Source organism: Apium graveolens, chromosome 5 (genome assembly GCF_009905375.1).
Source record: "Apium graveolens cultivar Ventura chromosome 5, ASM990537v1, whole genome shotgun sequence".
Taxonomy (NCBI): Eukaryota; Viridiplantae; Streptophyta; class Magnoliopsida; order Apiales; family Apiaceae; genus Apium; species Apium graveolens.
In genome coordinates, this window is record NC_133651.1 from 199,993,377 (window position 1) to 200,007,115 (window position 13,739).

Here is a 13,739-nt window from a genome sequence, read left to right on the forward strand (position 1 = left end):
GGCCAAAATTATTAATATAATATGACAAAGATAACATGCATGGTATAGATTTATGGTACAAACTAAAATCCTAGTATAAGACCCCTGCACATGACGTGCATAATATATATTAAATTAATATTTATTACTAACTATAGTGACCAATCAGAATTTACCCCACTTGATACATATTGTGCTACATAACAGAACAAAGCAACTAAAAGATACATTTTCACTTTTTGAGAACTAACAACAGAAAATAATATCTCTGATCTCTTCTTTTCTTTCTTTACCCTGCTCCTGTGCGCGTCTCCCAATTACAGTCACTTTAATATTATTGACTCGATAGCAGGCACCAGTAATCGACCTATATCCTTTTCCCAGTAGCTGCCTCTGACTCTCTCCACAACCTCGTTTAGGTTTTTTTTAATTACGTATGTTTGTTTAAGAGGCATGTCAACTATATATAGATCTTGTACAACTCCTTTTTCTAATCTAATTACTAAACCAAAATTAATTCTTTTATAATTCTAATTGTACCTAAATCAAAATATTTACTTATTATTATTATTATTATCATTATTATTATTACCTATTATTATTATTATTATTATTATTATTACCTAAAATATATGAAATTCACGTATATTACATATATACCCCCTTAAAAAGGATTCCGTCCCCGGAATCAAACGAACTAAATACTCATACCTGAATCAAATAAATACGGATATTTCTCACGAATAGATTCTTCTAATTCCCAAGTAGCCTCTGTCTTGAAATGATTTTTCCACAAAACGTTCACAAACGAAATGGTGTTCTTCCTCAAAACTCGCTGCTCTCGAGCTAAGATAGCCTCAACTTCTTCCTCACAAGAAAGATCCTCTCTAATCTTATGTAATGGGTACTAAACTACATGTAACGGATGATATTTATAGCCCCTCAAAACAGATACATGAAACACATTATGCACATGAGATATTTGTGGTGGCAACGCAACTCTATAAGATATTTCCCCTACTTTCTCCATAACATCAAAAGGTCCAACATATCTCGGACTAAGCTTTCCCCTAATACCAAAACGCTTCACACCCTTACAAGGCGACACCTTTAAGAACACATGATCACCTGGCTCAAATCCCCCAAACTTCCTATGTTGGTCCGCGTAACTCTTTTGACGGGATCGAGCTTCCTTCAGAATTTCTTTAACTTTCTCTACCTTCTCATTAGTAATTCTAACTAACTCCGGCCCTTCGATGACTCTCTCACCAACCTCATCCCAATAAGATGGTGCCCTACACCTCCTACCATACAAAGCCTCAAATGGTGGCATACCAATACTCGCGTGCCAACTATTATTGTACGCAAACTCAACAAGATACAAATATTTATCCCAATCACCTGTCCACTCTAATGCGCAAGCCCTCAACATATCCTCCAATGTCTGAATCGTCCTCTCTGACTGTCCATCGGTCTCGGATGATAAGCTATACTGAAATTAAGCCTCGTACCCCAAGCTTGCTGGAATCCCTTCCAAAAACGTGATGTAAACCTCGTATCTCTGTCAGAAACTATCAACACAGGCACACCATGTAGTCTAACAATATCTCACTGAAAAATCTCTGTCAACTCATGAATAGGAGTAGTCTCTCTAATAGGCAAGAAGTGAGCGGACTTAGTGAGTCTATCAACCACCACCCATATGACATCGTTCTTCTTGAAAGTCCTCGGCAAATGAGTCACAAAATCCATAGTAATGTTTTCCCACTTCTAAACTGGAATATCTAGCTGCTGCAACAATCCACTAGGCCTTTGATGGTCTATCTTCACTTGTTGACATGTAAAACATTTTCCCATAAATTCTGCTATATCTCCCTTCATTCCACTCCACCAAAAGTGCTTCTTCAAATCCCTATACATCTTAGTGGAACCTGGATGAATAGAAAATAAAGAACTATGAGCCTCCTTCAAAATTTCTTCACGAATAGTCATATCTGCAGGAACACACAATTTACTACCCAACCATATCACACCCTCATCATCAACACGAAAGTGTTTTTGCTTGCCACCTGCCACCTCAGATCTAATAGCTTTCAAACCTGTATCATCCTTCTGAGCTTCCTTAATCCTTGAAACAAGATTCGGTTTCACTTTCAAATTTGCAATGCTACCACTTGATCCTCTAACATACAACTCAACACCCAAGCGCTCCAAATATGAAATAAGGTGCGGTTGAGTAATAAGAGATGCAACACTCCCCAGGTTCTTCCTACTAATAGCGTCTGCCACTATATTCGCCTTCCCCGGATGATACTGAATATTTGCATCATAATCCTTAAGAAGTTCAAGCCACCTCCGCTGCCTCATGTTAAGCTCCTTCTGAGTAAAGATGTATTTGAGACTCTTGTGATTAGTAAAGATGTCACAAGTCTCTCCAGAAAGATAGTGTCTCCAGATCTTTAAAGCAAATACCACAGCCGGTAACTCCAAGTCATGGGTAGGATAGTTCACCTCATAAGGTTTAAGTTGCCTAGAGGCGTAAGAAATCACTTTCCCATGCTGCATAAGCACACACCCCAATCCTCTCTTAGAAGCATCACTATAAACCTGAAAACCTCCACTCCCTGATGGCAACACAAGTATTGGAGCAGACACCAACCTCTTCTTTAACTCTTGAAAGCTCTTCTCACGATCATCATTCCACTCGAACTTAATTCCCTTCCTCATTAGCTGAGTCAATGGTAAAGCTATGGAAGAGAAACCTTCCACAAAACGCCTTTAGTAGCCTGTCAAACCCAAGAAACTCCTTACCCCCGTCACATTGCTAGGTCTGGGCCAATTAGTAATAGCCTCAACTTTCGCAGGATCCAACTCAATGCCCCTACCAGATACAACATGCCCCAAGAATGCCACTTCCTCCAACCAGAATTCACACTTGGAAAATTTCGCAAACAACTTCCTCTCCCTCAAAATTTTAAATACAGTACGTAAATGCTCCTCATGCTCCTCTCTGCTCCTAGAGTATATCATATATCATCGATGAAGACCACCACGAATTTATCCAGATAATCATGAAAGACCCGATTCATCAAATCCATAAATACCGGTGGTGCATTCGTCAACCCAAAGAACATCACGAGAAACTCATAATGACCATAACGAGTGCGAAATGCAGTCTTCAGAATGTCTTCCTCCCTAACTCGTAACTGATGGTAACCAGATCTCAAATCTATCTTCGAAAAGTACTTCGCCCCTTGTAACTGATCAAACAAGTCATCAATACATGGCAAAGGATACCTGTTTCTGACAGTCACCTTATTCAACTCCCTGTAGTCAATGCACAACCGCATGGAACCATCCTTCTTCTTCACAAACAGCACATGAGCGCCCCAAGGAGACACACTTGGCCTAATAAATCCTCTATCCAACAGCTCTTGTAACTGCTCCTTCAATTCTTGCAACTCAAGTGGTGCCATTCGATAAGGCGCCTTAGAAATAGGCTCGGCACCTGGAACAAGTTCAATAGTAAACTCCACCTCTCTATGTGGTGGAAAACCTGGTAGCTCATCGGGGAACACATCTTCATACTCCCTCACAATTGGATAATCCTCGATGCGAGGTTTATCCTTCGATGTATCCTTCACGAAAGCAAGGTAGCCATCACAGCCCTTAGACAACAATTTACTCGCCTTTAGAGCAGAAATTAACTTAACATCCTCCTTCGGCTGAGACCCTTGGTATACAAATTATGGTTTATCTGCATCCCCAAAGATCACCCTTTTTCCTTGAAAATCAATTGTGGCACGATGTTCACTCAACCAGTCCATGCCCAAAATAATGTCAAAGTCATGCATCTCCATGGGAAGCAAGTTAACCTTACAACTTCTATCTCCAACAACTATCAGACACTCTCGATACACATCAGAAATAACAACATAATTCCATATCGGGGTAGAAATAGACATATGAGGATATAATACTGAAGGTGCAACGCCTAGATGACGAACAAACGATAAAGACACAACAGAATGGGTCGAACCAGTATCAAATAACACATAAGCATCACGTCTACCAATAAGAAGTGTTCCTGAAACGGTACATGAATTAGCTGCTGCTTGATTTGCAGTCAATGCAAATACTCTGGCTGTAGGATTCTGCTGACTTCCACTGCCACTACCACCGCTAGTTCCTCCTCCACCAGGGTTGCGTGACACTGTGCAATCCTTTGCCCTATGGGACATGCTACCACACAAGAAATAAGCCCCATTCTATCTGTAATAAGCTCTACCTGGATGATGTCCACCACATGTAGCACAAGGAGCCACTAGAATCATATTGGGGTTTCCCCCATATACTGAGTAACGGCTCTGTCCCTGCTGACGATTCTGCCACTGCCTAGGCTGCTTCTGTCGTTGAAACTGCTGATTCTGATTCTGACCAACATACTGAATCCGGCCGTGGAATGACTGACCACCCCTATTCTGATTCTATCCGCGCCACTATCCCTGCTGACCATTCTGACCTCCATACCACTGTCTACCATGTGCAAAACCCTGATTATCCCTAGTCCTCTTACTACCACTGTTAGACCTAGAAGTCCTGAAATCTATGCACTCTTTCTCAACATCCTTTGCTGCATTAGCCGCCTCTGCCACATTATCAAATTTAAAAGAAATTATGGAACCCCTCAGATGAGACTTCAACCCCCATTTAAATTTATCAACCTGCTGCGCAGCAGTCCCTGCAACTATCCCAGCAAATCCAGCTAGCCTTATAAACCTCTCCATATAATCAGTAAAGCTCTCATCATGGTGCTGCATAATAGAATGAAACTCCCTCAAATAATCCTCCCTATCAGCATTAGAGAAGTACTGCTCATAGAATACTTCCTTGAATCCCTGCCATTCTAAAGCCTCTGCATACTGCTCCCCTTTAGTAGCTTTCACTCCTCTCCACCACCTTTGAGCATACCCCTCCAACTTATACACAGCTAACCTGACCTTCTGAATCTCATCACAACCCAGTGCATCAAAAATCTTCTTGAGATGAACAATCCAATTTTCAGCATCAATGAGAGTCGGTGCTACACTAAAAGAGTCTAGTTTCTGCTTCACAAACCTCTCCAACCATACAAACGGCTCCTGCTGATGGCCCTGACCATTCTGATTTTCCTCGCCATTCTGATTTCCTTGGTTTGCCAAAGCCTGCTGTACAGCCTGAGCCACTGCTTGCCCTATCATCTCAGTAAGCTGAGCGGGGTCAATATGAAAAGGATCACGTCTAGGAGGCATCTACAATATAAGATAGCGAACGAGTAAATATTACGAGAATAAATATGATGAAGCAATTACAAACAGATTTCAAAATGATTAAGCAGAATGAAACGATAAAGAGCATAATGAAACGAAATTAAATGGAATACCCATCCTATCGTCTACCCAAACTCACAGGTCAACCTAAGTAGGCTTTCTACAAGAAAGAATCTAAGCTCTGATGCCATCTCTATAACACCCCCTTCTTTAAATAGAAGGGAGATATTACTTAAAATCCAAAACCTGCAAACAGGGCACTAATATATTTCTAAACAATAATTAAACAGACCAAAATCTCCAAAATAATTTTAAATCTCCAAATAGTCTAAACCAATAATATAAATGTGAAATCTGAAAATAAATAATTAAGTCTAATTAAAGATAAAATTCTGAAATCATAATCAACGAATTGGGGTAGCTCTCCATCACACAGTCCCAGATCCCCCTAAGCACCTGCCAGAAAAAGAATACGGCATGAGCCAAATGCCCAGTACGGATTTGGAATACAGTTTACAAAACAAAGAGATCAGAAATAAATAATCTGTAATTTATAATATTCAACAATTTTAAAATAAGTAAGGCTGAAACAACGAGGGGTTTGGATATTTCATACCGAGATCAGAACAGATACAAATACACACATCATAGGGTACCTAATGTGTGCAACAGAATGGATAACGTGTACGGCATATACAACGTCACCATAAATCAAATCACAAATCAAATCCTGGGTGCACCCACGTATCCTGAACAAATATCAAATGCGCAAAAGCTCCTCCCAAGAGCTAACAAAAGGATACGCCGTGACCAATCACACTGTCACGGTAGTATCATATCACTGGTGCCACAATGACATGGCTATAGTACCCCTACAGCTGGTTAACTCGGTATACCATATATCTCTAAGGGTTCAAAATAAAATATTCTCGCAAATTTAAAATCACCTGATACGAGTAATTCAAATTTCCAAAACAGAGGGTGTCATAAATAATATTTCAAAACAGAAGTAAACAAATATTTATTTTGAAAATCCATTTTAAAACAATTTTAGAAAGTCAAGGAGGTTAAAAGAATTTTTAACGGAACAAACAGAAGGTAGAATGAAACGAATCAAATATATATAATATCTAAGAGAAGTAACGCCGAATAAAAGGGGACAGAATCCGTACCTCGAATATCACAAACTCTATTACTATTGAAATTCGTAAACGCTCCGCTAAATATTCTGGCCTCGATCTAAATATAAAATTAAAATATATTAATATCTGGTCATTTATTTCGGCCTTACACAACGTACTAGTAGACCATGTTCATTTATATAAATTTATAAATTAATAATCTATTCAAGTGACAATATTATACTAACATAACATATTGTAGGTTTCATTTGGAAGTCTATGTTATTAATACTTAACATATGTAACTCTAAATTAATTAGTAATTAGCCAACATAAAATTCATATAATAATCTACAATTTTACAACTCTCAAAGTAGAGGTTACATTACTGATTTTGACACCACATGCAAGAAACATATCCTCACTATATCTCTAAGCGACACCATAATTCACACATGCATGTATTGTACCATGCTAGCTTGATAAATAAATAATATAAATTAATGTCTTGACACCTAGTTAACATGATTGTATAAATAATTAATAACAATACTAATACAAATGTATATTAGTGCATACTAGGAGTAAAAATATATAGTGACAAATAATACACATAAAATTATTAAACAGTGCCAGAACAATTATTTAATTGATGATATAACTAATCTATGCAAATCTTTCCATGATGTAATTAAATACAAATAAAATTATTAAACTCATTCACGAACTCGAGCAGGGGAAGGGCCAAAATTATGAATATAATATGACAAAGATAACATGCATGGTATAGATTTATGGCTCCATATACAAACTAAAATCCTAGTATAAGACCCCTGCACATGACGTGCATAATATATATTAAATTAATATTGATTACTAACTATAGTGACCAATCAGAATTTACCCCACTTGATACATATTGTGCTACATAACATAACAAAACAACTAAAAGATACCTTTTCACTTTTTGAGAACTAACAACAGAAAATAATATCTCTGATCTCTTCTTTTCTTTCTCTACCCTGCTCCTGTGCGCGTCTCCCAATTACAATCACTTTAATATTATTGACTTGATAGCAGGCACCGGTAATCGACCTATATCCTTTTCCCAGTAGCTGCCTCTGACTCTCTCCACAGCCTCGTTTAGGTTTTTTTTTAATTACGTATGTTTGTTTAAGAGGCATGTCAACTATATATAGATCTTGTACAACTCCTTTTTCTAATCTAATTACTAACCCAAAATTAATTCATTTATAATTCTAATTGTACCTAAATCAAAATCTTTACTTATTATTATTATTATTATTATTATTATTATTACCTATTATTATTATTATTATTATTACCTAAAATATATGAAATTCACGTATATTACACTCCCCCTTAGTGAAGGAATGTATGCCGTCGTCTAAAGGAGTTCTCATATTTCACTTGGTTGGAAAAGAAATAACAAGTAGTTTCTCTTTCTTCCTCACTGTGAGTGTGTAATTCTGTTTAGTGTACCTCACATGTGTTTCACTCTTCTCTCCACTCGTGTTTACACTCATTCTCACAAGTGTATCACTCCACTCATAGCTCCAAAAATCAGCTGTACCTGCAAGGAAAATCACCTTAGCCATCCTTAAGGTTGTCACAGGTGGTGCAATGGGAGTTCACAAATCCCCATCCTTGTTAAACTCGTCTAGATGAATCTGAGTCATAATCTACAAGTTGCTAGTTTCCCTTTTAGGGTTCCAGATTTGAATTCTGGGAAGGTAAATAATGATCCAACGAATTTAGCATAAAGATCAAAGTTCCCTTCTAATGTCTGTGAAGACATTTCCTTGTGACTCATCAGGTAATATCTGAATCATTGTCAACAAGTTGCCGATCTGCACCTATGTCAGATCCACTATCCGCAGATGCATCCAGGGGATTTAAGCCTGCGGAGGTAGACACTGACCACTGACATTTGGCTTTTGGATCAGTATCCTCTCCTAACACCTGTAAAGGAAATTGGTCCATTAACGAACCTTGAACAATCAAATCTGACCTTAAAATGGTCGAAACTCTTGTTTCCGTCAACTCATCATTTGTGTGTGTAATCGTTCCTTGTACATCAAGAATTATATATGTTTGAGGTGGTGACACTACATCGGATACCCTGGCTGATAGGCAAATTTCAATAGACACACCCTTTTGAGAGAATGAATCTAGTAACTGTTTTTGAGCCTTTACAGCCATTACATCTTTTTGAGAAGATGTGGGGGCTAGCAGTTGTCTCAGTTTAAATACTCCTCATCTATCTAGGAGATAGAGCTACTGGGTTGACTACAGAACCTTCCTTATGTGGTGCACTAAGGCACTATCTCCCTCACGCTCATTCATACTTCATTTTAGTGGTAAGAGAGTGTTGGTTGGTTCTGTTTAGTGCTTGTCTTTACAGTCTGGGATAGATGTTGTGGGTTTTCAACCTCATGACTGTCAATGAAAGAAAGTCATTAGAGACTGAACCTGTATCACAGAACATAGGGAAATATAGAGAGATAAAATGTACTTAAGATCTATAATGAATGAAAATTATAAATTTAATCTTTTGAGAGTAATGATGTACAATAGTGATTTCAAAAGATTTTACATGAAATAAGAAATCACTAATGAAGAAAGAAGTTTGATTTACTCCTAAAACTCACTGCACATATAAAATAATATGATTGTGCCTAGTGATTAGAGTGTTATAAATATGACGATTGCTTGAGCAGTACACTAGTTCATACCAACCTGAAGTGAGATTGTGAAGAAGAGATTGCATAGTCCAATAGATCTGCAGCTGCAAAGTCCATGAACTGTGGTGCACTGACTTCCTCTTTTGACTCACCAACCAGGAGTACACTTGCACACATCTTACTAGAGTCCAATTCCCACTGTAATGTACAGCAGGTGCCTGGTATTTCATAATATTCTCAAGTCTCGTCACTGGTGCTATATGTTAGATACTGCTTCCTGATAATAACCTAGCATAATATATAAATTTTCAATGATAACATTCCCAACTTGCAAACAGCCATATCCCTCAGATAAACCTTTGCTGTTATCTCCAAAGGTAACCAGGGGGCCAGCTTTCTCAACCACATTTGATAGCAGGGCTCTATCTGCGGTCATATGTCTTGATGATCCACTGTCAAGAATCCACACTACCGGTTACACCTGTTTAATGCCCTGCACTACAAATGGATTAGACCTTCTTCGGAACCCAAACTTGGTTGGGCCCGACGTACTTGTAGAATTGTCCTTTATCAGGAAAAACAACATTTTTAACTTTAATGGTCTCAACTTTCTCAATGACTGAACATTTGACCTTATAAACAGCCTTAACAAATTTCTGTTTAGGCTTAGGCACAAATGTCTCCTTTCTAGCCTTAGAAGGACTAGCAGTCTTAGACCTATCATGCTTCTTGTTATTCACATGTCGACGAGGAGTAGTCTTATCATTAGAAACATGCTTACCATTAAAATAAGCATACATCATATTAAAAGCACAAGACATACAATTAGTAACACTACATGCTTTATGAGAGATATTAACAGCAGGCAATTTATGCATGGTAGACATGGCATTTTTGTTATCCAACTCATGTGTGTCTGAGTTAGTCTCAGTTGCTTTCACAACTTTGACTGGAACTTTCAACACACTCGACATGGAAACAACCTTCTCATTAGCAAGATCTTCAGCACGTATTTCTTCTTGAATAACAGAAGAGGTTGCATCAAATGGTTCAGCAATTGATGCTTTATAGAGGGGTTCATCAACACCCTTAAGCACATGCGGTACTTCCCTCCCTTTAGCACAGACATGAGGAGGGGCGTTTATGCCTAATTCTCTAATAGCAACATTTTAATCATAACCTATTCCAGATGTTTGATTAAGAACTTGCTTACTGTAGAACTCTTTAGCTTTCGAACAAGAATTGAAGTAGGCTCTAACCTTAGTCTCAAGACCGGTGATCTTGTCTTTGAGAATAGTTTCGAGTTTTCTATAACAGTCAACTCTATTCTCTAGAAAAGATACTTGTTCTTTTAACTTGTCTTGATTAATGTGCACAAGTCTTAATTCATTGACCTCTTTCTGAAGGTCTTTGATCTGTAAACATAACAGTTCATTATCACGACGAGCACAATCTAAGTTACCTCCTAGATGTTAAACTAATTCAGCATCAATATATTTTACCTCTTTTCTTGACGATGAATCTTTTCCATCAATAGCCATAAGAGCAAGATTCCCTTCTTCTTCATCTTCACTGTCAGTATCATCCCAGCTTCTTCCCTTTGCCAGATAAGCCCTTTCAGAGTTACTCTTCTGATTTGAATCATAAGAGTTCTTCCTTACTTGCTTTGGCTTCCTACATTCTGTGGCAAAGTGTCCCAACTCATTGCAGTTATAACATCTGTTGGTGCTCCGATCAACCATCCCTGTTTTGTATCCACCACTGCTGGTGTTAGAGGATGAAAATCCACCTTTCTGGAATTTGTTGTAGTTGGACTTGTACTTAAACTTGGGATTTCTCTTGAATCTAACATTGGAGAATCTCTTGACAATTTGGGCCATTGACTCATCTTCCAATTGCTCCAGCTCTTCCAAGGAATAAAAATCATCACTGGATTGATTTATAGTAGGAGGATCATAGTCTGCTACTAATACATTTTCCTCAGCCATGGAATACTGTACCATTCTTTTCGACTATTGAGATTGTTGTTGTTGTTGACCTTCAGCTACAAGAGCAGTAGATATGCTGACCATTCTATCTTTCCCGTAGACTTCCCTCTATTAAATCTGCTCCAACTCATAGGTTTTTAACACACCATAGAGTCTATCCAAAGAAATCTCACTCAGATCTCTAGCTTCTCTAATGGCAGTGATTCTATGTTCAAGATGAGTGGGCAATGTTAAATGGAACTTTTTGTTGACCTCCCTGATTGAATAATATTTTTCATTTATGTTCAGGTTGTTGATCAACACATTGTACTTCTCAAACACTTCAGTAATTCCTTCTCCTGGATTGGATTTAAAGTGTTCATACTCAGAGGTTAGGATCTCCAACTTGTTCTCCCTAACTTCCTCTGTGCCTTCATTAATTACCTCAATAGTTTCCCACATGTGTTTCGAATTTTTATAGTTCATCACATGTCTGTACATCAAGGGATCAAGGGAATCAATTAATATTAATTGAAGGCTGGCATCCAAGGAGGCTTCTTCCTTTTCAGCAGGAATAAATTCTTCAGGCTCTTTTGGATAGGTTCTGGCTTTGGTAATCACAACATCATCTACTATCACCTCTGGTTCAATAACCATCGGAGTTTTTAGACCCTTCTTTAACAAGTTCAGATATTTGGGATTTGCAACTTATAAAAATAATAGCATCTTTTTCTTCCACATGATATAATTTTCTTTATCAAATAGTAGAATTTTAACGGTTCCAACTTTTTGTGAAGTCATTACGGAGTTGAAAAAATCACAAAAGTCTAGGATCTTGATTTGTTCGTTAATCAGAAGGCTCTGATACCAATTATTAGGTCCCAATGTGTTTTTAGAAGGGGGGGGGTTGAATACAAACAGTACCGAATAATCGAATTAAATGCGGAATAAAAATGTGAAACAAAATTCAAGTTAAATAAGAATATTATTAAACTTGAAGGGTGTTACAACAACGGTATCGATTAAAAGGAATTAATCTCAAATTAATTATCACAAATCTAGAATAAATTCGACATGAACTTTTTCTATTTTTGCAATAAAAAGATTCAAATGCTAAACACAATGTGAGATTAAGTTCTAAGGATTTTGATCCGCTAGATAGTTACACAAGAACAAGAAAATGATTTCTAGTTGATTGGATTTAACTTTACAAACTAGAAATTATGATCTTGAAGTATGCAGATGAAGGATGAAATATTGTCTTCTTTTTCTTTTCTGCTGTGTTCTTGTTTTTGACTTTTGTTTTGTGTGTATATAGTCTTCTGCTTCTTCTTTTCTTTTTAAATCAATCAACAGACTCTCATTGAACTGGCAAGACAATAATGAGCTCAGCAAGACAATCGGTAGGACTATTGATTGTACTAGCAAGACAATCTGATTGAACTACAATGACTTTCGGTATGACAATCAGTTGAACTAGCAAGATAATCTCCTTCCCAGTAGAACTTTCGGTATGACTATTGAAATGACTTGGCATGACAATCGGTATGACAATCCAGATTGTCATGCTATTTCATTTTCAATTGTCTTGCTGATTTAAGACTGTTTTTAATCCAATTAAACTTCTGAAAATTCTTAATATTAATTCTGAATTAATTAATCAATTAATTCAATTAATCAATAAATTAATCTTTGCAGATATAATTTATTTTCTTAATTAAATTATATGACTTAATTAATTAATAGAGAATTAATACTAACCTTGAGCAGCAACCATTATTCTGAAAATCTTCTGAAAATCACTCAGAATTATGAATCAATTCCACCAATTCAATGTTGACACTCGATGTACTGTCTGGTTCATGAGTGACTAACTTCCGTGACGTTTCTTCATTTCTTGACTTTGATAATTGATTTTCTTCAGATTAAATCATTGTAATTAATGATACCCTGACGAGATCTATGTCACTTGATTAAATCCATAATCTTGATTTGCATCACTGAGGCTTGATCAATTTCTTGAGCTTCTTCCAGTGAATTAACTCCTCAAGTCCGTAGATGAACCTTGTTTTTGAATCCTCTGACAGATGTTACTTGGTGAGATCTCTTTGACGGTAGATCCACTATTTAATTATAACATTTTTATTTGAGTTGAGTTAAATCCTCGAATATATAAATAGGCTATGACATATGCCTTACAGGATCATTCATAAGTTATTTTGAAAAAATCATAACATTAATATGGGATTAAATAATATTAGGAAGTACTGGTCAAACTACTATTTGACTTTTAAAATAGCAAACCAAATAAATTTATTTTTTTCTAGAAATGTTATCATATCACTAATATATATATATCTTCACATTCTTACGGTTGGATCATTCATAAGTTATTTTGAAAAAAAATCATAATATTAATATGGGACTAAACAGTATTAAGAAGTACTGGTCAAACTACTAGTTGACTGTTAAAATAGCAAACCAAATAAATTTATTTTTTATAAAAAATTATAATATCATTAATATATATAGATCTTAACATCCTTGTGGTTGGTTCATTCATAAGTTGTATTGACAAAATAATAACATTAATATGGGATTAAAAAGTATTAGGAAGTACTGGTCAAACTACTACTTGACTGTTAAAATAGCAAAACA

The 13,739-nt window shown here is 36.7% G+C and overlaps 1 protein-coding gene across 1 annotated transcript; it reads right to left on the reverse strand.

Moving 5' to 3' along the window:
* Window positions 1-1,404: 1,404 nt before the first annotated feature.
* Window positions 1,405-4,220, reverse strand: LOC141660565 (uncharacterized). The gene is made up of 5 exons (XM_074467557.1): window positions 3,756-4,220; window positions 3,355-3,647; window positions 2,791-2,995; window positions 1,935-2,292; window positions 1,405-1,550 (listed from the first exon to the last, which is right to left on the reverse strand). Exons 1-5 carry the CDS (start codon window positions 4,218-4,220, stop codon window positions 1,405-1,407), a joined length of 1,467 nt encoding a protein of 488 aa, XP_074323658.1.
* Between the last annotated feature and the right edge of the window lie 9,519 nt (window positions 4,221-13,739).